The sequence below is a fragment of the Saccopteryx leptura genome, chromosome 6, assembly GCF_036850995.1.
Source record: "Saccopteryx leptura isolate mSacLep1 chromosome 6, mSacLep1_pri_phased_curated, whole genome shotgun sequence".
NCBI classification, from domain to species: domain Eukaryota; kingdom Metazoa; phylum Chordata; class Mammalia; order Chiroptera; family Emballonuridae; genus Saccopteryx; species Saccopteryx leptura.
In genome coordinates, this window is record NC_089508.1 from 125,315,589 (window position 1) to 125,341,881 (window position 26,293).

Here is a 26,293-nt window from a genome sequence, read left to right on the forward strand (position 1 = left end):
CACAGTACACCTACAACATAAAGCTGCTCTACCAAGTACAGGAGACATAGCAGCTCTACATAATACATAGAAACAAACACAGGGAACCAGCTGGAATGACGAGACAAAGAAACATGTCCCAAATGAAAAAACAGGAGAAATCTCCATAAAATGAACTAAACAAAATGGTGGCAGATTATATATCAGATATGGAGTTCAAAACACTGCTTATAACGATGCTCAAGGAACTTAGTGAGAACCTCAACAAAGAAATAATAAGCACACACAAAAAAACATAGTAACCATAAAAAGGAACCAGTGAGAAGTGAAGAATACATTAACTTAAATGAAGAATAATTTACAGGAAATCAACAGCAGAGTAGATGAAGCTGATAATCAAATCAGCTATTTGGAATAAAAGGAGGCAAAAACATCCACTCAAATCAGCAAAAAGAAAACAAAAAAATGAAGCTAGTGTAAGGAGCCTCTGGAACAACTTCAAGCATACTAACATTAGCATAATGGGGGTGCCAGAAGGAGAAGAGAGAGAGCAAGAAATTGAAAACCTATTTGAAAAAATAATGACATGAAACTTCCTTAACCTGGTGAAGGAAATAGACATACAAGTTCAGGAATCAAACGGAGTTCCAAACCAGATGAACCCAGAGAGGCCCATACCAAGACACATCATCATAATTAAAATGCCCAAGGCTAAAGACAAAAAGAGAATCTTAAAAGCAGCAAGAGAGAGAAAGAGAGTTAGTTATCCACAAAGAAGCTCCCAAAAGGCTGTCAGTTAATTTCTCAAAAGAAACTTTGCAGGCCAAAAGGGAGTAGTAAGAAATATATACTCAAAGTGATGAAAAGCAAGAACCTACAACCAAGATTAGTTTACTCAGTAAAGTTATCAATTAGAATCGAAGGACGAAGAGTTTTCCAGAAAAGAAAAAGCTAAAAGAGTTCATTACCACCAAACCAGTACAGTGGTTCCTCATCTATCATGGGTTCTTGAACCCCTTGCTATAGGCGAAAATCCACAAAGTAGTGACCTTATATTTATTTTATTATTTATATATATTTTAAGGCTTTATTTTGATTTAATATTCTTTTAATGTTTTAATTAATATATTTTATATTTTTATATTGTTTTTGATTTATTAGGCTAGAAAATGCTTATTTTATTGCAAAAATAATTAAAATAATAAATATAAAAAAATACCTATAGACCACAAAATCCTGCAATATAGTGAAAAATCCATGATACAAAATTAGATATATATAATACAATTTAAAAAAACATGATACAGTGAGACCATGAAAAGTGAACCACAATATAGTGAAGGATGACTATACTACATAAAATGTTAAAGGGTCTTCTTTAAGAAGAAGAGCCTGACCAGGTGGTAGCACAGTGGATAGAGTATTGGCCTGGGACTCTGAGAACCTAGGTTCAAAACCCTGAGGTCGCTGGCTTGAGCGTGGGTTCATCCAACTTGAGTGTGGAGTCGCCAGCTTGAGCATGGGATCATAGACATGACCCCATGGTATCTGGCTTGAGCCCAAAGGTCACTGGCTTGAGCCCAAGGTCATTGGCTTGAGCTAGGGGTCACCGTCTCAGCTGGAGTTGCTGCCTGGTCAAGGCATGTATGAGAAAGCAATCAACTAAACTGCCACAACTATGAATTGATGCTTCTCATCTCTCCCTGTCTCTCTCTTTCTCGCTAAAAAAATAAATAAAGATAAAAAACATAAATAATAAACAATAAAATGGCAATAAATACACATCTAACAACAAATGAATTAAAAAAACCAAAATAAATGAAGCAAACAGAAACAAACTCACAAATACAGAGAATATTTTGAAGGTTGCCAGAGGGGAGGGGATTGGAAGATGGCTAAAAAAAGGTTGAAGAGATTAGGAAGTACAAATTGGTTGTTATAGAATAGTCATGGGGATGTAACATATAGTATAGAGAAAATAGTCAATATGTATGGTGTCAGATGAGTATGAGATTTACCAGGATGATCACTTAGCAAATTATATAATGTCTGACCAGTGGGTTGTACACGTGAAACTAATATAATACTATATGTCAACTGTAATTGAAAAATAAAAAATGTTTAGCCTGACCTATAGTGGCACAGTAGATAAAGTGTCAACCTAGAATGCTGAGGTTGCTGGTTCAAAACCCTGGTCTTGGCCCTGGCCGGTTGGCTCAGCGGTAGAGCGTCGGCCTGGCGTGCGGGGGACCCGGGTTCGATTCTTGGCCAGGGCACATAGGAGAAGCGCCCATTTGCTTCTCCACCCCCACCCCCTCCTTCCTCTCTGTCTCTCTCTTCCCCTCCCACAGCCGAGGCTCCATTGGAGCAGAGATGGCCCGGGCACTGGGGATGGCTCCTTGGCCTCTGCCCCAGGCGCTAGAGTGGCTCTGGTCGCGGCAGAGCAACGCCCCGGAGGGGCAGAGCATCGCCCCCTGGTGGGCAGAGCGTCGCCCCTGGTGGGCGTGCCGGGTGGATCCCGGTCGGGTGCATGCGGGAGTCTGTCTGGCTGTCTCTCCCCATTTCCAGCTTCAGAAAAAAACAAAAAAAACAAACAAAAATAACCCTGGTCTTGTCTAGTCAAGGCACATATGAGAAGGCAACTACTACAAGTTGATTCTTCCTGTTCCTCCCCCTGCCTTTCTCTTTCTATCTATCCTCTCTCTAAAAATCAATAAATAAAATCTTAATTAAAAAAAATATTTAAAAATTAAAATTAAAAGAATAGTGGCAGAACCAGTTTACAAAATGAAGTGGATTAGATGAAAAAGGGAAATACAAATCCCCAAATCTTTAGAGTCAGACTTAGAAGGGGCCTTTTACTCTAATTATTATAAAATACCTGGTAAGTAGCCAACCAGTGATTAGGACCTCATTACTATATATTGAGATGTTCCTATTGGTGAGCAAATTTTCTTTCTGAAATCTCTCTGTAACTTTCAACCATTGTCTTAGTTTTAAAACTTGAGAGTGTACAGAATGAAAGGATCAGAAGTTTTTATCAAGCTAAAAGAAATGTGCCCCAAACTATACAGATGATACAGCGTTAGCTTGTGGAATTGAATTTTGTTTGAATAACTACATAATGTGACTACTTTGTCACTGCATTCTGTGTAAAAATGGATGTCAGTGTCAGAGGAAAATCTGAATAGAACCCACACTCCCATGGCCCTAATTATGTATATTAACTCAACACCACAGCCTTAAAATTTATTAATAACACATTGTTAATCTCTCAGCAGGACTGTAAATTCACTGAGAATCATATTTTACCTTCTATCACAATTGGCTATACCACTCAAAATCTCCCATTTAATTTTACAAATGAAGGACTAGGGGGCTGTAAGAGTTTAACTTCTCCTTGGCTCTATGTAATAATCCTTAAACAAACCTAACATAAAATGTTAAAGGATCTAGTGGTAGTCAACCTGGTCCCCACCGCCCACTAGTGGGCATTCCAGGTTTCATGGTGGGTGTTAGTGGAGCAACCAAAGTATAAATAAAAAGATAGATTTAACTATAGTAAGTTGTTTTATAAAGATTTATTCTGCCAAACTTAGCGAAAATCTGACATAAAGTACTTGGTAAGTAATTATTATTATATGCTTTAACTTGCTGTAACTCTGTTTTATAAATTTTATAAAGTTACTTCCCTACTTTATAAATCACCATTACTGTGGAACCGGTGAGTGGTTAGAAAATTTTACACTAACAGAGATACAAAAGTGGGCGGTAGGTATAAAAAGGTTGACTACCCCTGGTCTAAACAGACGGCAATCTTTCCTAGCCAATGGCATTTCAGAGATTTCCCTTTTTGACTAGTGTTATGATCAAGCCTAGCAATCCTAGCTTGTCCTAAAAGATTCCCTTCGGCCCACTACAATGTCTCTTGCCACAGTCAAGCATGAAACTTGATTTGTTCTCCAAAGACAGAAATAATTAATAGGACCTTTAATAGCACTTGACCACCCTAACTACCTTTTAAACTCAAGGTATTTTCTTTTGATTTCTCCATTTCTTTTAGTTCTCCCTCATGAACCAGATGAAGACCGTTATGTACTATGGTACAGAAAGAACACTAATCTAATGAAACTTCCTAATCATGAAACCCAATGCTGATTCCTAATAAAAAAACTCAGGTTCTAGTCCCAGCTATTTACTGTGACCTTAAATATATTGTTTTACTTCTAGCAGCTCCAGTGAGCTCATCTACCATATATGAGAACTGGAATACATAAATTTAGATACCCTAATATTTCTAATTCTATAAAATGCTAAGGTTTCTTTGTAACAGAATGAGAAAAGACGATGTATGAATTTTAAGCTTTCACATAAAAAATCTAATATATAATCATTTTGAAGACAAGCAGATCTTAATGAGGTAAAAAGCAAACTAGATTACGTAGATTCTTTTTAAAAAAAATTTTTTTTAATTCATTTTAGAGAAGAGAGGGAGAGATAGAGAGAGAGAGAAAAAGGAGAGACAGAGAGAGAGAAGAGGGGGAGGAGCAGGAAGCATCAACTTCCATATGTGCCTTGACCAGGTAAGCCCAGGGTTTCGAACCGGCGACCTCAGCATTTCCAGGTCGACGTTTTATCCACTGTGCCACCACAGGTCAGGCAGATTACATAGATTCTTTATCTTGAAAAACTGACTAAACAAGTAATTCGTAAGTATGACTTTTTTTAAAAAATCTACAAGTATGCCTTCTACAAAGCAGATTCTTGGATCCAACAACTCTACACACACACAACACACACACTCACTCAAACACACACAACTCACATCACTAAATCAGAATGACACGAAAGCATATCTTTCTAATACTCTGATGAGTTTGTATGCTACACAGTTTCTGAACTTCTGGGCAATCTCTAGGCTAATGGGTAGGAATAGGACCTCAATGTGTCCTTTACTCCAGCTACATTTCATAATATTATATAAAAATCCTTAGCGGAAAAACTAAATACAAATGATCTCTCGCCCACATTTACAAAGGATTTCTATAAAATCTGTATGCAATTTTAAAGACCGAAAGATTAAAAGCTTAGACTATAATAGAAAAAAAATTAGGAGCATTTGAAATCTTGCTTCCTGTCATGTCATCAGCTTGGCTCAAATAAACTCATAAAAATTTTAAAAAGTTATTTGTTAATATGAAATTTAATTTTTTAATCCTAAGATACAGCCCTCCTTTCAATGATATTCTCCCAGAAGAAATGAAAGAATTCCCTGTATACAAAGACTTAATTTATATACCTTAAATTTTATCAAATTCTTTTTTTATGCCACTTAAAAAATGCTTTTTTTCTGTGGCTATCATTAGTTAAGAAAACTTAAAAGGATAAAGATCTTCCACTTGTATGAGGTATCTAATGTAGTCACTCTTAGAAACTGAAAGGAGAACAGTGGTTATCAGGGGTTTGGAGTAAGAGAAAAGGGTTATACAATGGGGAATAGAGTTTGTTTTTGCAAGATGAAAAAATTCTAGAGATTTGGTGTACAACAATATGCATATAGTTAACACACTGTACTATACACTAAAAAAGTTAAGAGGGTAATATTTTTTTTAACCACAAAAAAGTATAAATAACTTAATGAAGAACAAAAATAGGCCAAGAGCTGTGACAAAGCACATTAACTTTAAAGCCTGACACTAATATGCTTGGACTGCTACACCTAACAGCTCTAACAAAGCCAGCATTTGTTGAATGCCTACTATGTTTATTGGCACAGGATGGCCCTTAACAAATGCTTTCTCACTTAGTGGGAAGAAACCAAAAACTGCTATCTGTGCTTAGTCAAAGATTCTTAGGGTATAATTATATCCAATTTTAAGTGGCTAATGGAGTAACAATTAGGGAATTTTTTACACAGACCAAATGGTTAGTTTGAGTAGCATCCACACAAATGGTTGAGGCAGATCATAAACTCTTAAATGCCTGGTTTTGTTACCTTCCACAGATTGAGATTTTTAAAAATTAAAGGAAAGAACTTTCCACTGGCAAAAAGATAATGACTTGCTTTACTGTGATACTCGCTTTGCTGCAGTGGTCTGGAACTAAACCCTCAATCTCGCTGAGGTTTACCTGTAAAATTCTCCAGAAAGTTTCCCATATATACATAACAATAAACAAACATTTCACTTACAGGGAATTACTCTTATTTTCCTTTGGTGTGAAGAAAATAGTGTTAGTAGTTCCATCTCTGGTAGAGTCATTAGATTTGTGGCCATAAGACTGAGTCGGCCTGAAGTGTTCCCTTTTTGAAATGTTATTATTAGAGAGTTTACAGGCAACATTCCGTTGGGTGCACATTCTGTCTGTCTTAGATAATTCACTGACAGAACTAGATTGGCATGGGCCTCCTCTTTCAAAGAACAGGGTGACAGGTCGATGCTTCAGGGGTAAGTGAGCAGAGGAACTGTCCTTTGGGGTAAGAGCTGCATCTTTTACAGTTACTGATGGAGGCCCAAGAACACTGGATTTTTCCTTATTTGGGGTATTCAGAATGAGGACAGAGGATGGCCTCTCCCCTCTGTGCTTTGATTGATGAGAAGATGCCGGGAAAGACTCCCCAGTTAATGGCTTTTCTGTGGTCTTGAAGGCTTTACGCTCCCTCTCTAGAATATCTGTTTGCTGGCGAATCTGTTCCATCATCTCTTTCTCATTCTGCTGCTGCAACTGCTTTTGCCTTTCTTCCTTCTCAGTGTTCAGCTTTTCCAACTTCTTTAGCACAGTATTAGAAGAATCTGTACTGAAAGGAGTAACAGCCTGGTTTTCTCCTGAGAAGGGATACTTTCTGGCTTCCCTATTGATATCCAAAGTAAGAGCTGAAAGTGTTTCTCCACTTTCCATGAGTTTGTTTCTCTGGATACTTGTGTCTGGTTGGGAACTGGTTTTCAGTGGGTCTTGTTGGGGAATATAAAAAAATGTAGGCAGACTGCTGGAAATAAAGGAGTCTCTCAGCTGTGGCCTACAGGTAATAGACTCAGAACTGCAAACTTGTTTTTCCTTCATAGTCCCATTCTGCCAATGCACTGAGTCAGAAAGTGGTTCCCTGGGAATCACTGTACAATTAGTCTCACTTGAGGCACTGAGGACATTGTCCTTTGCGTCACACTTCTGACTGTTAGATATCTTAGGTGATAGAAACTGCAAGTCTCCGTCATCGAAAATGATGGTCTCAAGTTTGCCCTTTTGGCTTTCCTCACAACTCAGAAGTTCCAAGCTTCCTTGAGAGCTTTCACTGTCGGGTGTACCCTGTGGAGACGGAAGTCCCTCAGGCATCAGCTCTGTAGACCATCTGCGTTCTTCTGAAGGAGACACACCACCAAGAGAACGAACTTTCAGCAACTCTAAGCTAAAAATGGCTTGTTCTAATTCTCGCATTCTCCGACTTTCTCTTTTGGCCCGACCTACTTTCTTCTGGTGGAGATCCTCCAAGGACTTGGGTCTCTCTCTTACAACCACATCTTCCTGCAAGTCCACACCACTTTGGCTTCGGGCTCTCTCCTGTCGCTTGTCTGGGAACTCCTTCAAGCAGTCCAGTGAACTAATTCGATTACTCTCGATCACAGATTTACATTCTTCTATGGCTTTTACTCTGCTGTCAAAGGAACAATCCTCCCATTCTGAAGGGTCTGAACCCTGAATTATCAGGGCTCCATATGGCTCAACATTCATTAATCCAAGTTCTAGTTTTGCTTCTCTTAGTCTTTTTTCTTTTAAAGCTTTAAATCTATATAAAAATAGAAAAAAAAGTAGGATAGAGATGTCTCTTGGTTACCAATGGAGATAATAATTTACTGAAAATTTAAGGAAAAAAATGGAACATCTTAACATTTCCTTTTTATTATACCTAGGTATTTTGCAAACTAACATCGATACACATTTCATAGTTCTGTTTCCATGAGTGAGGTTATTTTCATTAAGTTCATTATTCCTAATTGGGCATTCAACTCAAAAAAATAAATCAGAAATAAAGCTCTCATTTGATAATATTCTTATTTTAAGGCAAATCTTAAAATGAAAGTAAAGTTTTCTAAAGGTAAAGACAATTAAATATTGCCAATTTTTAAAGATTCAATCTAATGTAAAAGTTAATTCTTAGCAATATAACCATAGACCAGTGGTTCTCAAAGTGTGCTCCAGAGCGCACTGGTGCACCCTAGATTTCCAGGTACACCCTATGGTATTCCAGAGAATTATGTGCCTGTTGGGGACCAAAAAACCAACAGGGATTTTGGAGTTTAGACTTTTGGGGGACAGAGGTGTGGGGAATTGGCTGTAAGCTGACAGTCTGCCCAACCCCCCACCTCACTTGCCTGATTAGGTTGCAAAAGGCTGTTAAGCTGTGGTGCTAGATTGTTTACACTAACTCCCAAGTTCCCCAGAAAGACTGGAGGCAAGTTTCTTCTATCCTTTGTTTGCTGTAAAGTTAAGATGATATGTATGGTGGGGGTTTTCTGCACTTGGTAAAATTCTTGGGTTGCCTTGGAAAAATAATCAGACAACTGATTTGCTAATGACCCAAGATGAGGTTTTTGGGCGTGCTTTGTTCTTCCAAGCAGCAATTACAGCCCCCCCCCCCCCCCCCATATCCTTTTAATTCCACACTGTTCCCACTCAGGACCTGGAATTACTAGTTGTGCTGGCTCACGGCATGTGCCCAGATATAAAATAGTTACTCTATTATACCATTTCATTACAGAAATACTGCTCTTTTTGTTAACACATCATTATTATATTTATTATTAACACATCATTATATTATTTTTAGATAAATACACCCAAATAAAATGAATAGATTTCTCAAAAAGAAGTGTGATATTGAGGAATCTGGTTCTGGAAGTGAGCAAAAGTTAAGTGTAAATAAAATAGGACTTGAAGGCTAATGGGCAGAATTTAATTTATAGCATTTTCTATCACTGAACACTGAACAATACAATTGGATTAAAAACCCATTCATGGAAGCTTCAAGTGATTTTGGTTTAACATTAACAGAAGAAGAAGAACTGGCAGCTATATCCACTGATTGTGGATTGATAAGTAAACAAAAGGAATTGTCTCTTGAAGCCTTTTGGATTTCTATAAAAGAAGAATATGTGGCAATTTCTAAAAAAGCTTTGAACATTTTACTACAATTTTCAACATCCTATTTATATGAATTTGGATTTTCTACCCTCAATACAATTAAGAGTAAAAAGAGAGGAATTCTTCAATGTATTGACAAGGAAATGAAAGTTTGCCTTTCAAATATATGCCCAAACAATGAAGAAATCACTAGGACACATCAGGCTCATGTTTCTCATAAACACAAGAATAAAAAAACTTAACACATTTGTGCTGGGACCTGCCGAATTTACTAATATCTTACTAAGAATATATCTATATATGTATAAAGATAACTTTTTTGTCATTTTTTTATTTTTAACCCCTTTTTTACGAATTCTAAAAAGCATAACTAAAAAAATATAACATAAAAATGTTTTTAATGTCAGAATAAATTTATTTCATTTAATTACCATAAAAGCACATTTGGACTTTATATTTTTTCCTTTAATATTTGACTTAATTATTATAACATATTTCTCAGAAATTTTTATATAGTGCACCTACAGATATCTGCAGGATTTTAAATGCACCCTGACATCAAAAAGTTTGAGAACCACTGCCATAGGCTATGTAGGTTTTTCAATCCAATTTAATTCAATTAATACTTATTTAGCTTCTATTATAGGCCATACAATGTAGTTTAAAATTGTTTGGAGTATCACAGTTTTGTGGAGAAGATAAATTTTACATCACCAATTCTTATTAATAAAACTTCAGCAAATGTTAGAACAGAGGTATAAACAACAGTCTTGAGCAGAGAGAACTATTATAACAAAGATTACCTTTGTCTTGCTCTGAATCCTCTACATATGGACTGCAAAAGAATGATGTTGTTCCTCTGTTCTTGATACCGCTTCCTTTCCCTGTAGCCTTTCCACCTGGCCTGTATACACAGAGCAGCTGAGTGCCTCCGCCTGTAGTGCTCCCTCCAGCTGTGCTGGATGAGGAGGGCTGCAGCCTGGAGCTCCAGGTACCGCTGCCTCCCTCTGTGAGCACGCCAGGAGGCCTGTAGAAGCCTGGCAGCATGAGTCTGAACAGAAGCATCCTTTTGCACAGCTATATCTCTGATTTGCTTCTGATTTAGGTAATTCCTCCAGAATCGCTGTGGGGAAGACAAAATAATAGAAACTACTGTCATATCTTATACATATTTTCACTGAAAAAGAAAAAAAGAATCAATTTCTGATGTCATAATTAGTGACTAACCAGCTAAATTGTGGATGACTTTAAAAAGTTTTCTTTTAGAGATATTCTTGGTTAAAACAACTATTTTAGATAATATAACCTCAATAAAGTTTATTATAAAATTTAATATTTAAGATTTTAATGCTTTCATGCCCTACAAATTAATTTTAACAAATTACAAATTATTCTCATACTACAATTTGCTTACATAAATTGGGTTTAAGTTCAACATGCATACATTTCAAAACCTAATATATTAAAGATTTTCTTGCACAAACAGAAAAGGGCCTGTGAAAACAGCTATCATATAAATTGATAAAGGAGAAAATAAAATAGATAAATGCAAAATAAGGTACCTATAAACCAAGATGAGTATATTAACAACAATGTATGTATAACTCTCAAATATCAGAGAACTATAAATAAAACTATGTCAACAAAAATTAAAACACAGTTCCTTTGCCCCAATTATACCTCACAAGCCACTATAACTATAAATTCATTTTAATTCAAATTCAATTCCATCAGTGTTTATTAATAGTCTATTATTATATGCCACGTAATCTTTTCAGTGTATCAACATTTCAAAACTGACTATGACACTGTCTCATTTCTGAAGAAGTTTACATTCTTATTTACATGTTTCACAGTAAAATAGTTCTGGTTACTAAAACAAAGGTCGAATAAACTAGCCGATCTCATGCAAGGAACTCTCTGCCTCCCACCTGGATGGTGACTGCCGCCTGTCTCAGGTGGAGGAAGTGCTGCCTGCACAGCAGGACCCTGAACCAGCGCTGCAGCAGTGTGATCCTGCGGAGCACCTCCTGGTGAAGCAGACCCTGCAGGTGCTGTCGCTCCTGCTCCTTTAGGAACACCTGCCAGAAGGAAGACAAGTGCAAAATACAGTTTAAGAGGAAATGAGGAATTTATTTCATGAATAACCCCCTCTGTGCTAAGCATCTTTAGAGAAGAATAAATACAGTGGCAGATATATAAAAGCAGTACTGATAAATAACTCCATCAATTTATTCAAAGTCCTCATTCTCAAAATGCAGACATCAGACTAAAGACAGGGAGACAAGAAGGTGCACACGGGCACAAAAGGTCAGTGCCAGAGACTATAATACTAAAATTTCCCTTGGAAAATTTACGACTTTCATGAGCCAACATGCTATTGGTAGTATGTCATATTTTTCAAGGATGTTAAAGTAGGGGCAAAAACTTGAGAACTACAAATCTTCAAGTTTCATCATTACATGAATTAAACAATAATAAATCTTTTTGAAAAACAGTATACATCAAACACTTTTCACTGCCCAAAGCTATTAATCAGTTTACTTATTTACTCCTTCATTCCATTAAAAACTCTGTAGGAATTGAGGCAATATAAGGATATCTTAGAATGGTCCCTAGGAAATAGCTTTTGCACTCACCTTTTAAAGCAGGTAAATATTAAAACCTGTATATATTTAAGGTATGTAACATAAATGTATTGATGTATATATACATTGTAATATGATTACCATAGCCTAATTAATATATCTATCAACGCCCATTTTTATCAAAAATAAAAAAATAGGCCCTGGCCGGTTGGCTCAGTGGTGGAGCGTCGGCCTGGCGTGCGGAAGTCCTGGGTTCGATTCCCGGCCAGGGCACACAGGAGAAGCGCCCATCTGCTTCTCTACCCCTCCCCCTCTCCTTCCTCTCTGTTTCTCTCTTCCCTTCCTGCAGCCAAGGCTCCATTGGAGCAAAAGATGGCCCAGGCACTGGGGATGGCTCCTTGGCCTCTGCCCCAGGCACTAGAGTGGCTCTGGTCGTGACAGAGCGACACCCCGGATGGGCAGAGCATCACCCCCTGGTGGGCGTGCCGGGTGGATCCCGGTCGGGCGCATGCGGGAGTCTGTCTGACTGTCTCCCCGTTTCCAGCTTTGGAAAAATTAAAAAAAAAAAAAAATTTTTCAAAACCACAGAGGTCCTGGCTGGTTTGCTCAGTGGTAGAGCGTCGGCCTGGCATGCAGGAGTCCCGGGTTTAATTCCCGGCCAGGGCACACAGGAGAAGCACCCATCTGCTTCTCCACCCCTCCCCCTCTCCTTCCTCTCTGTCTCTCTCTTCCCCTCCCACAGCCAAGGCTCCAGTGGAGCAAAGTTGGCCTGGGCGCTGAGGATGGCTCTGTGGCCTCTGCCTCAGGTGCTAGAATGGCTCTGGTTGCGGCAGAGCCACGCCTAGAATGGGCGGAGCATCGCCCCCTGGTGGGCATGCCAGGTGGATCCCAGTCAGTCAGACGCATGCGGGAGTCTGTCTGCCTCCCCGTTTCCAACTTCAGAAAAACACAAAAAGTAAAAAAAAAGAAAAAAACAACGAAAAAAAACCACACTGATATTTAGATACCCAAAGAGGGAAACAATAAACTAATAAGGACAAGAGACAGAGGACCACACCCCCTGAGCAAAACAAGAGTTGGAAATAATGATAAAGGTACATACAGGGGACAATGAAATAATCTTCATAATGAAGATATTAAATAATGTAAAATCACAATTGAAGGTTCTTGAAAAAGAGAAAAATGTTTGCATGAGGTTATCAGCAGATAATTATTGAGCAGGAAGTCAACATAAAGAAATAAGATTAATTCCTGGCCGGTTGGCTCAGCGGTAGAGCGTCGGCCTGGCGTGCGGGGGACCCGGGTTCGATTCCTGGCCAGGGCACATAGGAGAAGCGCCCATTTGCTTCTCCACCCCCCCCCCCCTTCCTCTCTGTTTCTCTCTTCCCCTCCCGCAGCCAAGGCTCCATTGGAGCAAAGAAGGCCCAGGCGCTGGGGATGGCTCCTTGGCCTCTGCCCCAGGCGCTAGAGTGGCTCTGGTCTCGGCAGAGCATCGCCCCCTGGTGGGCGTGCCGGGTGGATCCCGGTTGGGCGCATGCGGGAGTCTGACTGTCTCTCCCCGTTTCCAGCTTCAGAAAAATACAAAAAAAAAGAAATAAGATTAAGATGATGATTTCGAGTAGAGTGAGTTAAACAGAATGACAAATAAACTGGAACTAGTCATGGAATCTGTTCACTGTAAGGGAAGTAAAATATAAGTGAGAGGTAAAGAAATAGAACTAATATAAAAGCAGTAGCAATGGAGAAAAAGGGAGCAATGTAAGAATCATTTGTAGGAAAAAAAGAAGAGTTTTGAAAAAGGATTCAACCAAAGGGAAAACAAATATGATTATGGTTTCCAGCCTAGGCAGCAAGAAAAAATGTGACAGAAAGAACAGCTGACAAATTAAGGATAGTCAGAAAATCAGGATAAGGCAAGCAGAGTTGGAAAAGACAGTAGAGCACTAAGGAGACATGAGTTTAGGCAGGTAAAATTATAAGAAAACCTAGAGAACTGGCTAGAAGCATTTTTGTTTGTTTGTTTTTATTTTATTTTATTTTATTTTTTTGTATTTTTCTGAAGTTGGAAATGGGGAGGCAGTCAGACAGACTCCCGCATGCGCCCAACTGGGATCTACCCAGCATGCCCACCAGGGGGGGGATGCTCTGCCCATCTGGGGCGTCGCTCTGTTGCAATCAGAGCCATTCCAGCGCCTGAGGCAAAGCCATGGAGCCATCCTCAGCACCCAGGCCAACTTTTGCTCCAATGGAGCCTCGGCTGTGGGAGGGGAAGAGAGAGACAGAGAGGAAGGAGAGGGGGAGGGGTGGAGAAGCAGATGGGCGCTTCTCCTGTGTGCCCTGGCCGGGAATTGAACCCGGGACTCCTGCATGCCAGGCCGACACTCTACTACTGAGCCAACCGGCCAGGGCCTAGAGCGTTTTGTTTTTTTTTAATTTTATTTATTCATTTTTAGAGAGAGAGGAGAGAGAGAAGGGGGAAGGAGCAGGAAGCATCAACTCCCATATGTGCCTTGACCAGGCAAGCCCAGGGTTTTGAACCAGCAACCTCAGCGTTCCAGGTCGACACTTTATCCACTGCGCCACCACAGGTCAGGCTAGAGCGTTTTAATATTGATTATACTATTAAGTAAAAAATCTTTGCTTAACCACCCTGGCCAGATAGAGCCAGTTAGAGCATCATCCCGAGCTCAAAGGTTGCCAGTTTGATCCCCGGTCAAAGCACACACAGAAACAGCTCGATGTTCCTCTCTCTCTTTCTCTCTTTCCCCTTCTTCCTCTCTCACTAAAATCAATAAATAAACTTTTAAAAAAATGTCTAGCCTGACCAGGAGGTGGCACAGTGAATAGAGTGGTAGACTGGGATGCAAAGGACCCAGGTTTGAAAACCCAGGTTTGAAACCCGGAGGTCACTGGCTTGAGTGTGGGCTCATCTGGCTTGAGTACAGGCTCACCAGCTTGAGTGCAGGGTCACTGACTTGAGCATGGGATCACAGGCATGACCCCATGGTTGCTGGCTTGAGCCCAAAAGTCACTGGCTTGAAGCCCAAGGTTGCTGGCTTGAGCAAGGGATCACTCACTCTGCTGTACCTCCCCCACCCCAATCAAGGCTCATAGGAGAAAGCAATTCATGAACAACTAAGGTGCCGCAATAAAGAACTGATGCTTCTCATCTCTCTCCCTTCCTGGTTGTCTGTCCCTATCTGTCTCTCTCTCTGTCTCTGTCAAAAGAAAAAAGTCTTGGTGGCCTAAACAATTTCCTTATGACAACTGGTAAACTATTTTTTTTAAAAAACATTCTCACAGGCAAAGACTGTCATTATTTAACACAAAAATACACTCAATTTTGACAAGGGCTGTATATATATTTACCATGCATTTTCCAACTTGGTAATTATCTGGATTGATATTTATTTTCCTGAAGAAATCCTGAATGTTAAACTTGGATGGAATAATATTCCGAGGAAGAAGTACATGAAAGTGGCTCATAAAATCCTGAAAAAAAAAAAAAGTCATAAAAGTCACAAGAGAACATGTAAACAAGATTCTAAACTTTAGCTAACTATCCTTTAATTGATTCTTTTCTCATCCTTTTAAATAGGGTAAAACCAAGGAAGTACTTGTTAACTTAAAATATTACAAAAGGGTAGGGGAATATAGTGAATTCTACATAGTATTTTGTTATCAAAGGGGAACAGAAGAAGAAAGGAAGGGCAGAAACTAACCATCCCTTTTAAGCTGTATTAAAAACCGAAGAAAAAATTAATAAAGAATCAGAAACTTTTAGCAGAAATGGCAGTTATTACAGGATATAACTAAGAATGAAGCTTTCCTTTCCAGTAACAGCAAAGACTTGTTGGCTGCTGAAAAGCTTCAATGTAATTTCTATGCCCACAGCAGCAGTAGCTGATGAGAATAACTAGAAGCCTTTCTGGCAGCTTCCTGTAAAAGAAAATACTGCTGAGAAAACTTTAGCAAAAAACAAATGGAATCTTCTTTGAACTAGACAGTTCTCAGTGAACTATTTCAATTACTAAAGTAATCAATGTGAAAATTACTATATTATAAGTATATTGAGTATCAGTAAATACTCATATCAAGTTACAACACTCACTAGATTTTATTACAACACAAGCTTAATGAGTTGGTGGCATTCAATGGAAGTGAGTACCTCTTTAATTCTGCATACAAAAGATGAAATAAACAGAAAGAATTAAGAAAAATAAATAAGTGAGCCTCTAATAAAAAATAAACAGGACAGGAATAATTTACTTGATGTGTATATATATTTAAAGACCACCATAAAAGTATAACCTGGAGGCCTGACCTGTGGTGGCACAGTAAATAAAGCGTCAACCTGGAACGCTGAGGTCGCCAGTTCAAAACCCTGGGCTTACCCGGTTAAGGCACATATGGAAGTTGATGCTTCCTGCGCCTCCCCCCTCTCTTTCTCTTTCTCTCTCTCTTCTCTAAAATGAATAAATTTAAAAAAAAGGATAACCTGGAAAGAGTATTTGCAGCTGTATCCTGACTGGCGAATTCGAACCGTCTCCAGCATCCCAGTATACCGAAGCTGTCTAAGTACCAAAGCATCGTTGAACCTTAATGGCAACTAACACAAGGAAAATAGAAAAAACCATTAACGTAGAATAACTGAGCTCCAAATTAATGTTTGTCATATAAGCATTAACTTTTTAATATCTACAAAGAGACTGAAGGTTGTCTGGTTAAAATATAGCAGAGATGACAAGACAATTTTACTTTCCCAGCTGGTAGCTTCAAAAAAGTTCTGACTGCCTGACCCCAGGGACAAAAAGAGAAACTAGGTTTCTAAACTTCTCCAGTTGTAGAGAGAGAGTACCTTCAAAGCTCAAAAGGAATGTAGCTACCCAGAAAGGAGGCCTCAGAACAGTCACCATAAAATATGTTAACAAGACTAACCTACTTATACATGGTCAAGAGTGTCTGTACTTTTGTTTTTAATTATAATTTTATCCATTTCTCACTCAGAAACCACCTGCTCCACTTTACTAAATGCCTTGATTAACTGAGAGCTGACAGACTTTTTCTAATGACTAGTACAAGTTTAAGAGTAGTTTATTTCACCTGACCTGTGATGACACAGTGGACAGAGCATCGACTTGGGATGCTCAGGTTTCAGGTTCAAAGCCTGAGGTTACTGGCTTGAGCATGGGGTCATCCAGCCAGAAGGCAGGCTTACCACCTTGAGTGCGGGGTTGCAAGCTAGAGTATGGGATCACTGAAATGATCCCATGGTTGCTGACTTGAGTCCAAAGGTTGCTGGATTGAGCAAGGGGTCAATGGCTATGTTGGAGACCCTCTCTTTCTCCCCCCCCACCCCTGGTCAAAGCACTTATGAGAAGCAATCAATGAACAACTAAAAGTGCTGCAACTAGAGTAGATGCTTCTTATCTCTTTCTCTTCCTGTCTCTCTCTCTCTTGCTTTAAAAAAAAAAGTTTATTTCCCTAAATACTTTTTGCTGATGATACACTGGTATGACATTGAAAAACTAGTAATTCCTATAGTCCCTGACAATTGATTTCATCCACAGGCACTGATAGGGAGAAGTTAACAGGAGATAGTCACTGCTCACTAGTCCCAATACCTCACTCCTAGGCTTCTCAGCAAGCATGTTTTCAGGCAATAAAAACAAGATGTATATATTTGGAGCTTCTAAGAGTCCTCCCTATTTACTCTAAATACTATTTTCAATGACTCCCTAAGGCAATCCCAAACATTTTCCCTGCAGATAGATGGGGCACACCAGCTGTCAAGGAAAACAAGTCAATGAGCAACTTGTGTTTAATAATAATAATAATAATAATAAGACATTTATTTAGTACTTTTCAGTACCCTGAAATACTGCATTAGTTGAACTCTTTGTGTAGCAAGGTCTCAATTAATAATCAGGAGTCAAACTTCTATTTACAGAATAAATAAAATGATCTCCTTTTTAGTCACTATAAAAGAATAGCTACATTTACTAACCACTAAGTTTGGGCTAGGAACATTCTAAGTATGTTACAGGTATTAACTCACATATGCTCACAAAACACTATGAGGTCCTGTAAGTACAGTATATTCTTACATGGATGAAAATATTTAAGCCACAGAAAGGTTAACTTGTCTAAAGTCATAAAGCTTGTAAACAGCAGACTTGGATACTTCTTAAGAATCAATAAAGCTGAACATAAGTCCTACACATTTTAGCTGTTCAGCTGGGAACTATTCTTTCCTATGACGAACATAAAGAAAGATGACAAATGTTTATAACACTTATTAGATTAGTTTGCAAAGCTCAAATTAGGGGAACTGTCATAGAAAACAAGGAATCAAGAATGTCCACAGTATCTTCCCTGTTTTACAAAGACACGAATCTCTAAACATGAAAACCGCCAAGTAAACTCTTGAAAAGTGAGTGTATATCCAAACAAGAGGGATTAATCTTAGGGTAACAAAAGTTGCGTAAAACTCTTTTTTATGATGGAATTTCAAGAGGTATTTGCTTCTCAAGTTCTAGGAGATGCTAAATCAAGACCATATAAATACCCTACAGGCAGGTAAGTGTAAAAAAAGAAAAATACCCATCGAAAATGAACTGAACATCGTTCCCTCCCCCCCCTTAAAACAGGTGATAGCTCTTACTCTTTTTATAGAGATTTCAAGTTTGGTTTGAAATAAGCTGAGCAAGAAACTATCATTTACAGACATTTTTACCTTTTCTGAATTAGAGCGAATGCATTTTACAAAATATGGTTCTGCTTGACCAAGTGTCTCCATCAGCTTGTTTAACGAGGCCTGTAATACAAAGCAATATAATGAACATTTTCTTGTATTCCAAACCAGCAACGATTTATAAATATAGAAAATAATGTCAAAATATGCAAAAACAAGTGGTATCCACAGTAATGGGTTTCTTAAAAGCAAAATGATGTAACAGCAACACTTTTCAGTCACATGAAGCATGCATGTCCCATTCAACTATCCTGCCAATCATTTGAACCTTTCAATATCAACCTTTAAAGTTAAATAGAAAATAACCTGAAACTGAGCACTGATGCTGGGAGGTTTCTTCTTCTTGTGCAAATGAAGAAGAGACTTGGTAATGCGATCCTGAAGGGTCAGTCTTGTCAGGTGCTTTAAAGAATTTACCTCTAGCAAGTGCTGAAAAGAAGGAAAAAATCAAATTCTTCACATAAATTAATCTAATAAGAAGAACAAAATTTTAAGCCAGTTTTCATTAGTTCCTATGTATAATGACTAGTGAATACGGGAGATTGATATTCAACCCCCATTCTACCTCCTGCTTTCTTCCTGCAGCTTTCCATCTAAAGAGAAAACGACTTTCCCCAAACTTTCTGGCAGCTCGGGTTCTGAAAGAAATTTATGTTCATCTATTAAATGCCTATATACAAAACTGGGCAGGTGTATGAGGCAGAGACCTGGCCAATAGCCTCTGTCTTTGCTAAAAAGCACACACTAATGCACTCCAGCTCCCTGTCCAGGCACTACTTTCTTGAGGGCTGAGAGGCAGTGTGCAGGCCATTCGTGTTGTCACTGCAACTCAGTAAAGGCTCTACAGTCCTGGAGCCAACAGCTCTAGCAACTTCTTCCTGAACCCTGCACTAACCTGGAAGCAGCAGCTCAGGTTAGCTCTGCACTGCCATTTTAATACTCTGAAACGCTAAAACTGCTAATGATTTTGTAAGTGCCTCTCTTATGTAGACCCTTTCTACATAAAAACATTTATAGTAATTAATTACTGTTACCTGCAGATGAATCCTAACTCAGACAAATTCAATCCCAGGGCTATACCAGATATGCCATGAACACAGAAAAAAGAAAAATACAGTCCTGACCAACCCTCATCTTGATGTACTAATTACTAATCTTAATAAAATTGAAGTTACACATAAAGCAACTAAAGAATACAAAATAAAATATTAATAAATATGCAGGGGCTTTTCTGGCCAATCAAAAAATTTTATACTATACAGCAGTGAGTTTGTCAATGAAAATAATGTATCTACACAGATGTACAACTTGTTTTATTGAAAAGATAGTAAAACTTTTATTGTATGAGAAGCACAAGATTGAGTTACAGGCACAACAAATTTAAGTCTAAAAAGTATTAATTTTGACAATATAAACATTAAAATAATAAAAGCTTTTAAGTAGTAATAAATACAATACATATTCAAACAAGTGCAACTAAGAAAAAGAATTTCCAACAATGATAATGACTCGTTACCTGTATGTAAGAAATCCTTTAAAAATACATCTCATAATGAGATCTGAATATTCAATTTGCAAATAAAGTATAAATGACAACATAATGACAATTATTCAGTCTCACAGGCAAAAAACCCTTATTTTCTTTTTAAGAGATTTTCTGCACATTAGATTGGCATACATAATAAAGACTGACAAACATAATAAAGATTGACAAAACCCAACATTCACAAGGATGTGGGAAAATAGGTATATATACTGCTCACAAAAATTAGGATATTTCAAAAAGAATATGAAGCGATAAAAAAAAAGCATTTGTGTTTGAAAATCAGAAAGGCAAACAAGTCAAAGAAAGTTGTTCAATTATGCAAATGAGATGCAAAACCAACTTTATCTCATTGGTGAAAATACACTATACACAAGGCTGAAAGTACTGGAGTATCTTCCTGTTCCTTGATCCCCCAATTTTTGTAAGCAACGTATATGTACTGTTCTTAGGAACACAAATAAGTATAACCTTCTTGACAAGCAATGTCACTTTTAAGTATTTATTTAAGGAGACTGTCAAACAAGATTTGAATGCTATTTCTGACAATGAACTTCAAAAATTATTAACAAAAATATGAATTTATATGGAATTCTTTTCATAAAGTATGCTTCATCCACCCAACTGAGTACTATTTGACTCATAAAACCACTGTAAATAGAGGGAAAAAGGATAAGGAGAGAAAAAAGAGGGCAAAGAAGGATAAGTGGTGATAGAAGGAGACTTGACTTGGGGTAGGGAACACACAATACAATATACAGTTGATGTATTATAGAATTGTACACCTGAAACCTATATAATTTTATTAACCAATGTCACCCCAATAAATTCATTTAAAAAATAACCCACTGTAAACCTGTTATTTCCTGACATGGAAAAATATTTGCAACTACTATTAACAAAAATAAAACAATAATATATATGTAAAATGATGTGTGTATGTATGTTGACTTTTGGCGGGTTTTTCCTTTTTTTATTTATTAGCATTTTTTAATTCTCACAAAAAAATTCATTGTACATTACCAAAAAAAAATTTTACATAACGGTCAAGACTAATCAGAGTAATTCCATAGTCTATCTATAAACTATCAATAATTTTTACCCTAAACACTTTTGAAGTCTAAAATAATTTTTACCCCAAACATTTAAGATACTTCTGATAAATGGAAATAATGATTCCATTTTATCAACCATCTAAAGTGATAGTAAAACTAATTAAGAAATATTTGTCACTGTTAAAATCATCATATGGACAATGGAAAATATAAGTAACTATTTTTTAAAATGTCCTTGCCTTCAAAGAGTTTAACTGGAAAAGTATTAAAAATTTATTATTACGTAAAGGTCTTTCTAATTTACTTCAGTTGCTTGGAATACTCTAGTCATGACTTGATTTTTCTTGGTATTCAACTTACAGTTTAAATGCTCAAAACTCTCTCATGAAGCTCTTGCTTAACTACAAAAAAAGTAGTCCACCTTTAGGTCAACAGGTCATTTCATTTTCCTCTTTGTACATATATCATCTAATTTATTTTCATTTATTTGCTTATTTGCAATTTTTTCTCTAGAAGATAAACTAAAGAGAAGTAAAGACTTTGACTAGACTGTTCATCTCTGTATCCCTAATGACTAAAACAGTGTCTGATACAAAGAAAGTATTCAATAAATATCAGTTTCAATGAATAAATAAATGGTTGGCAACTAATGATTTTTGAGCAATGTTTCCTCAGCAACTGGCAACGTGATTTCTGTCCATAAAACCACCATGATTGGATCAATCAAAAATATTCAGAGTGATTACTGCAGACAAGGCTCTAAGTGCTAGAAATACAGTGCATTCAAGTACAGGGAAACAGGCTACAAGGAAATTAAAAAATAAATGATAACTTGAAGGTTATTAAGATTTATGAAGAAGATAAAATAGGGCAAGGGAAAAAAGGGAGATAAGGCAAAACAGAACATGGTGGAAGGCTAAGGGGACAATAGAGAGATGAATCCATTTAAGTGGCAACTGCAATAGCCCAGCATGATGTGACAAAAACCAAAAACAGGAATGTGGACAGAGATCTAGCGGAAAAGAAATATAGAGTTAATTTCTTTCTTTGGTATTCTGTTCATATCTACTTTATTCATTCCTTAATTTGATCTTCATTGTTTAGTTTGTTCAGCTTAATTAGTTTATTTAAAAAACTTATATAGCCTGACCAGGTGGTGGCGCAGTGGATAGAGCGTCGGACTGAGATGCGGAAGGACCCAGGTTCGAGACCCCCGAGGTCACCAGCTTGAGCGCGGGCTCATCTGGCTTAAGCAAAGAGCTCACCAGCTTAGACCCAAGGTCGCTGGCTCCAGCAGGGGGTTACTCGGTCTGCTGAAGGCCCGCGGTCAAGGCACATGTGAGAAAGCAATCAATGAACAACTAAAAAGTCGCAACGCGCAACGAGAAACTGATGATTGATGCTTCTCATCTCTCTCCGTTCCTGTCTGTCTGTCCCTGTCTATCTCTGCCTCTGTAAAAAATAAAATAAAATAAAAGAGTTAAAAAACGTATATACTGCTTGCTGTGCAAGGTACTATAGAAATAAAGATTAAGAAGATACTGCTTAAGCATTATTTACAATAGCCAAGATTGGAAGCAACCCGAGTGCCTATCAATAGACAAATGGATATAGAAGGTTTGGTATGTACCTATACACAATGTAGTATTACTCAGCTAGAAAAAAAGAATGAAATCTTTCCATTTGCAACAACTTGGATAGGCCCAGAAGGTATTATGCTAAGTGAAATAAGTCAGACAAACACAAATACTATATGATTTCACTTAGATATAGACTCTAAAAACAAAACAAAATAAATGAACAAACAAAAAGAAACAAGCTCTAGAGCAAAGAACATTTTGATGATAGCCAAAGGGTGGGTGGAAAAATGGATGAAAAAGAAGAAAGGATTATGATATACAAACTGACAATTATAAAAACAGTCATAGGATGTACAGCATAGGGAATATAGTCAATAATATTGTAATAACTATGGTGTCAAATGGGTCCCAGTGGCTAAGTGCATAGAGCATTGGACTAGGATGCTGAGGATCCAGGTTCAAAACCCCGACGTTGCCAGCTTGAGCATGGGCTCATCCGGTTTGAGCATGGGGTCACTGACTTGAGCATGGGATCATGAACATGACCCCATGGTCACTGGCTGGAAGCCCAAAGTCACTGACTTGAGCCCAAGGACACTGGCTCGAGCAAGGGGTCACTGGCTCTTCTGTAGCCCCCTATCATCATTCAAGGCATGACTGAGAAAGCAATCAATGAACAATTAAGGAGCCGCAACAAAGAATTGATGCTTCTTATCTCTTTCCTTTCCTGTCTGTCTGTCCCTCTCTCTGTCTCTGTGACATACACAAAAAGGAAGATATTGCTCATGTTAAAGAGAGTAAAATTAACTTCATGTCCTGAGCCTGAGTGACTACAAATTTAGTAGGCAAGTGACATACTAAAATCACTTTAGGCATCAAGTATGAAATGAACAGAGTGTCAAAGTAGAAATGTACAACAGGGCAACTGTCAGTAAAAAGATTGGAAATTAAAAGATACATCATGTGAGAAAAGTAGATTTAAAAGAAGTGACAGCTTCAAGTTATGAGCGGGAATAAATTTTAAGAGAGAAAAGGGAAAGTACTATCAAAAAAGAACTGTATAAGAGAGGACTAAGGGTTATCACAGGTTATATTTGTTAAATATGTTTAACTGTTCAGGATTTTAGTCAAAACAAAGCATTCTAAATACTACCTATCTCAATAAAATGAAGTGTTAGAGGTGCCCTGAATGCAGGGGACTGAATCTTATTTCCCGTAGCTATACAAGTCACACAGATGCATGCAACAATGCTTCTTACAGCAAGACATGATTTCACCAAAGCAAAAGGGAGAATAAAAACCTCAGGTTATCTATATTCCTGTGGACAGAAATACCTTGTTCAGTAAATGAACAGTCAACGAGAATGCAAGATCTGTCACTTTAATTTTTAGTAAAATATACTTGTTTTGCCTTGATCTGAAATGAACTGAAAGAAACAAGCAAACCCATTTATTAGGTTAATTAGAAAAAATGAGGCATAGTTAAATAAATGTATGAAGGATGAAGAATAAGTTACCTAAACCACATATCATGCATATTTGTATGCAGATAAGCCACAAATTCACTTCTCAAAGTTCTGATGGCAAATAGGAAGAAAAATATTTATTGTTTACTGACTGGTAACCATGCACGTACCACACACATATCTCTAATTTTAACATACATTATCTCCTGAATTACAGATGAGAAGATAGCGGTTAAGACAACTAGGAGTACTCCAAAAACCATAGAGCAAGTAACAGATCCATAATTTAAATGTAGGTCAGTTTGACTCTGAAGTCTATAGTCTCATAGAATATGTTGCCTCTTTAATATTCAAAATATAGTCCTGGCTGATTGGCCCAGTGGTAGAGCATCAGCCTGGCATACCAAAGTTCCAGGTTCGATTCCTGGTCAAGGCACACAGGAGAAATGACCATCTGCTTCTCCACTCCTACCTCTATCTCTCTCTCTTCCTCTCTCTGTCTTCCCCTCCCACAGCCATGGCTCAAATGGTTCAAACAAAGTTAGCTCCAAGCACTTAAGATGGTCTCGCCTCAGGCACTAAAAAACTAGGTTGATGAGCAACAGAGCAGCAGCCCAGATGGGCAGAGCATTGGCCGATAGGGGGCCTGCTGGGTGGATCCAGTTGGGGCATGTGCAGAAGTTTGTCTCTACCTCCCCACTTCTCACTTTATGAAAAAATTTAATTATTTAAATATATGCATTTGAATCAATAAACCACTAAAATAACAAAAAAAATAGCTAAATTTAATTTAAAAAGAGACATAGATGGGATTCCTGTGGTTGATGAGTGAATGGAATAATTTACTTCAGATGTATCCAACATATTCTTATGAAGTTTAAGAAGTTCCTCATATAAGAGTAAAAACAACAGTGCAAATACGTAGGCCCAGAGGTGGCATTCAAAATACTAAAAAAACTAAAAAGAATGAAGGAAAAAGAAAAATGAACAGATAAAGATGTTTAAGAACAAATATGGTCTCCTCTCTTTTTCTCCACATAAAGTCTTTTCATGGTAAGAAATGGCTAAGAACTAGCTACATAAATTTTCTTTGTGATTTCTGATTTGTAACAATATTTACCACTACCAGAAATCACATCAACAATGCATTAGCCTAACCAGGTGGTGACGCAGTGGATAGAGCCTCGGACTGGGATGCAGAGGACCCAGGTTCAAGACCCCGAGGTCACCAGCTTGGAGCCAAGGTCGCTGGCTTGAGCAAGGGGTTATTCAGTCTGCTGAAGGGCTGCAGTCAAGGCACATATGAGAAAGCAATCAATGAACAACTAAGGTGTTGCAATGAAAAACTGATGATTGATGCTTCTCATCTCTCTCCGTTCCTGTCTGTCTGTCCCTATCTATCCCCCTCTCTGACTCTCTCTCTCTGTCCTTGAAAACAAAACAAAAAAAACCAGTGCATTAAATTTAAATTTTCTTTGGAAACCTAAGATAACTTAAGTAGAAGGAATAATAAAGATAGATTCATTTTCTTTTTTCTTAAACTAGAGAATCATAATAAATAGCTCTTTTCCAGTTCTTTTAAGATTGTGAAATTACGTTCACTAACAAGGTTACCAGGGACAGAATGCCTTCTTTGGAAGGGTACAAGAGAACAAAATAGCAAGACTTTTCTTTCTTCACTAAATTCAGTATTTTCAGAATGCCATCCCTGCCTTAACAATGTAGATAAGAATAGGCAAATTACACCCCAAGGTCCAAATCCTGCCCACTACTTTTTACATGCTTTAGATGGTTAAAAAAAATTAAAATAATATTTACTGGCAGGTGAAAAATTGTATGAAGTTCAAACTTCAGTGTTCAAAATAAAGTTTTACTGGAATACTGTCATACTCATTCAATCACATACTGTCTGTAACTGCAATTGTGCTACAATATTAGAGCTAAGTGTTACAACAGAGACCACAGGCCTGTAAGCCTATATGGATCTTTTCAGGAACACTTGACTCTGGTTGATGATGGTAAGAATTAGGTAAACACTAACTAGAAATTATTTAAAAATCAAATAAAATCCAGAGTTTGACCTTAACCTGTCTCAAAGAGAAATAAGAAGATCTTGCATAAAAAGAGGCAAGTACTCAAAAAAATTTACATTTTATACAGAAGCTTTTCAAACACTAGAAAGTAGGATATACC

The 26,293-nt window shown here is 37.7% G+C and overlaps 1 protein-coding gene across 5 annotated transcripts in view; it reads right to left on the reverse strand.

The window, feature by feature from the left end:
• Positions 1–26,293, reverse strand: part of MYO9A (myosin IXA) — a 301,246-nt gene that overhangs the window by 91,762 nt on the left and 183,191 nt on the right. For all 5 annotated transcript variants that reach the window (XM_066388529.1, XM_066388530.1, XM_066388531.1 and 2 more), the window contains 7 exons: positions 18,763–18,885; positions 18,439–18,519; positions 16,201–16,311; positions 15,072–15,194; positions 11,046–11,195; positions 9,918–10,237; positions 6,170–7,759 (listed from right to left, as the gene is read on the reverse strand). In XM_066388529.1, the coding sequence (XP_066244626.1) occupies positions 6,170–7,759; positions 9,918–10,237; positions 11,046–11,195; positions 15,072–15,194; positions 16,201–16,311; positions 18,439–18,519; positions 18,763–18,885 (2,498 nt within the window). The remainder of the gene's footprint in view (positions 1–6,169; positions 7,760–9,917; positions 10,238–11,045; positions 11,196–15,071; positions 15,195–16,200; positions 16,312–18,438; positions 18,520–18,762; positions 18,886–26,293) is intronic.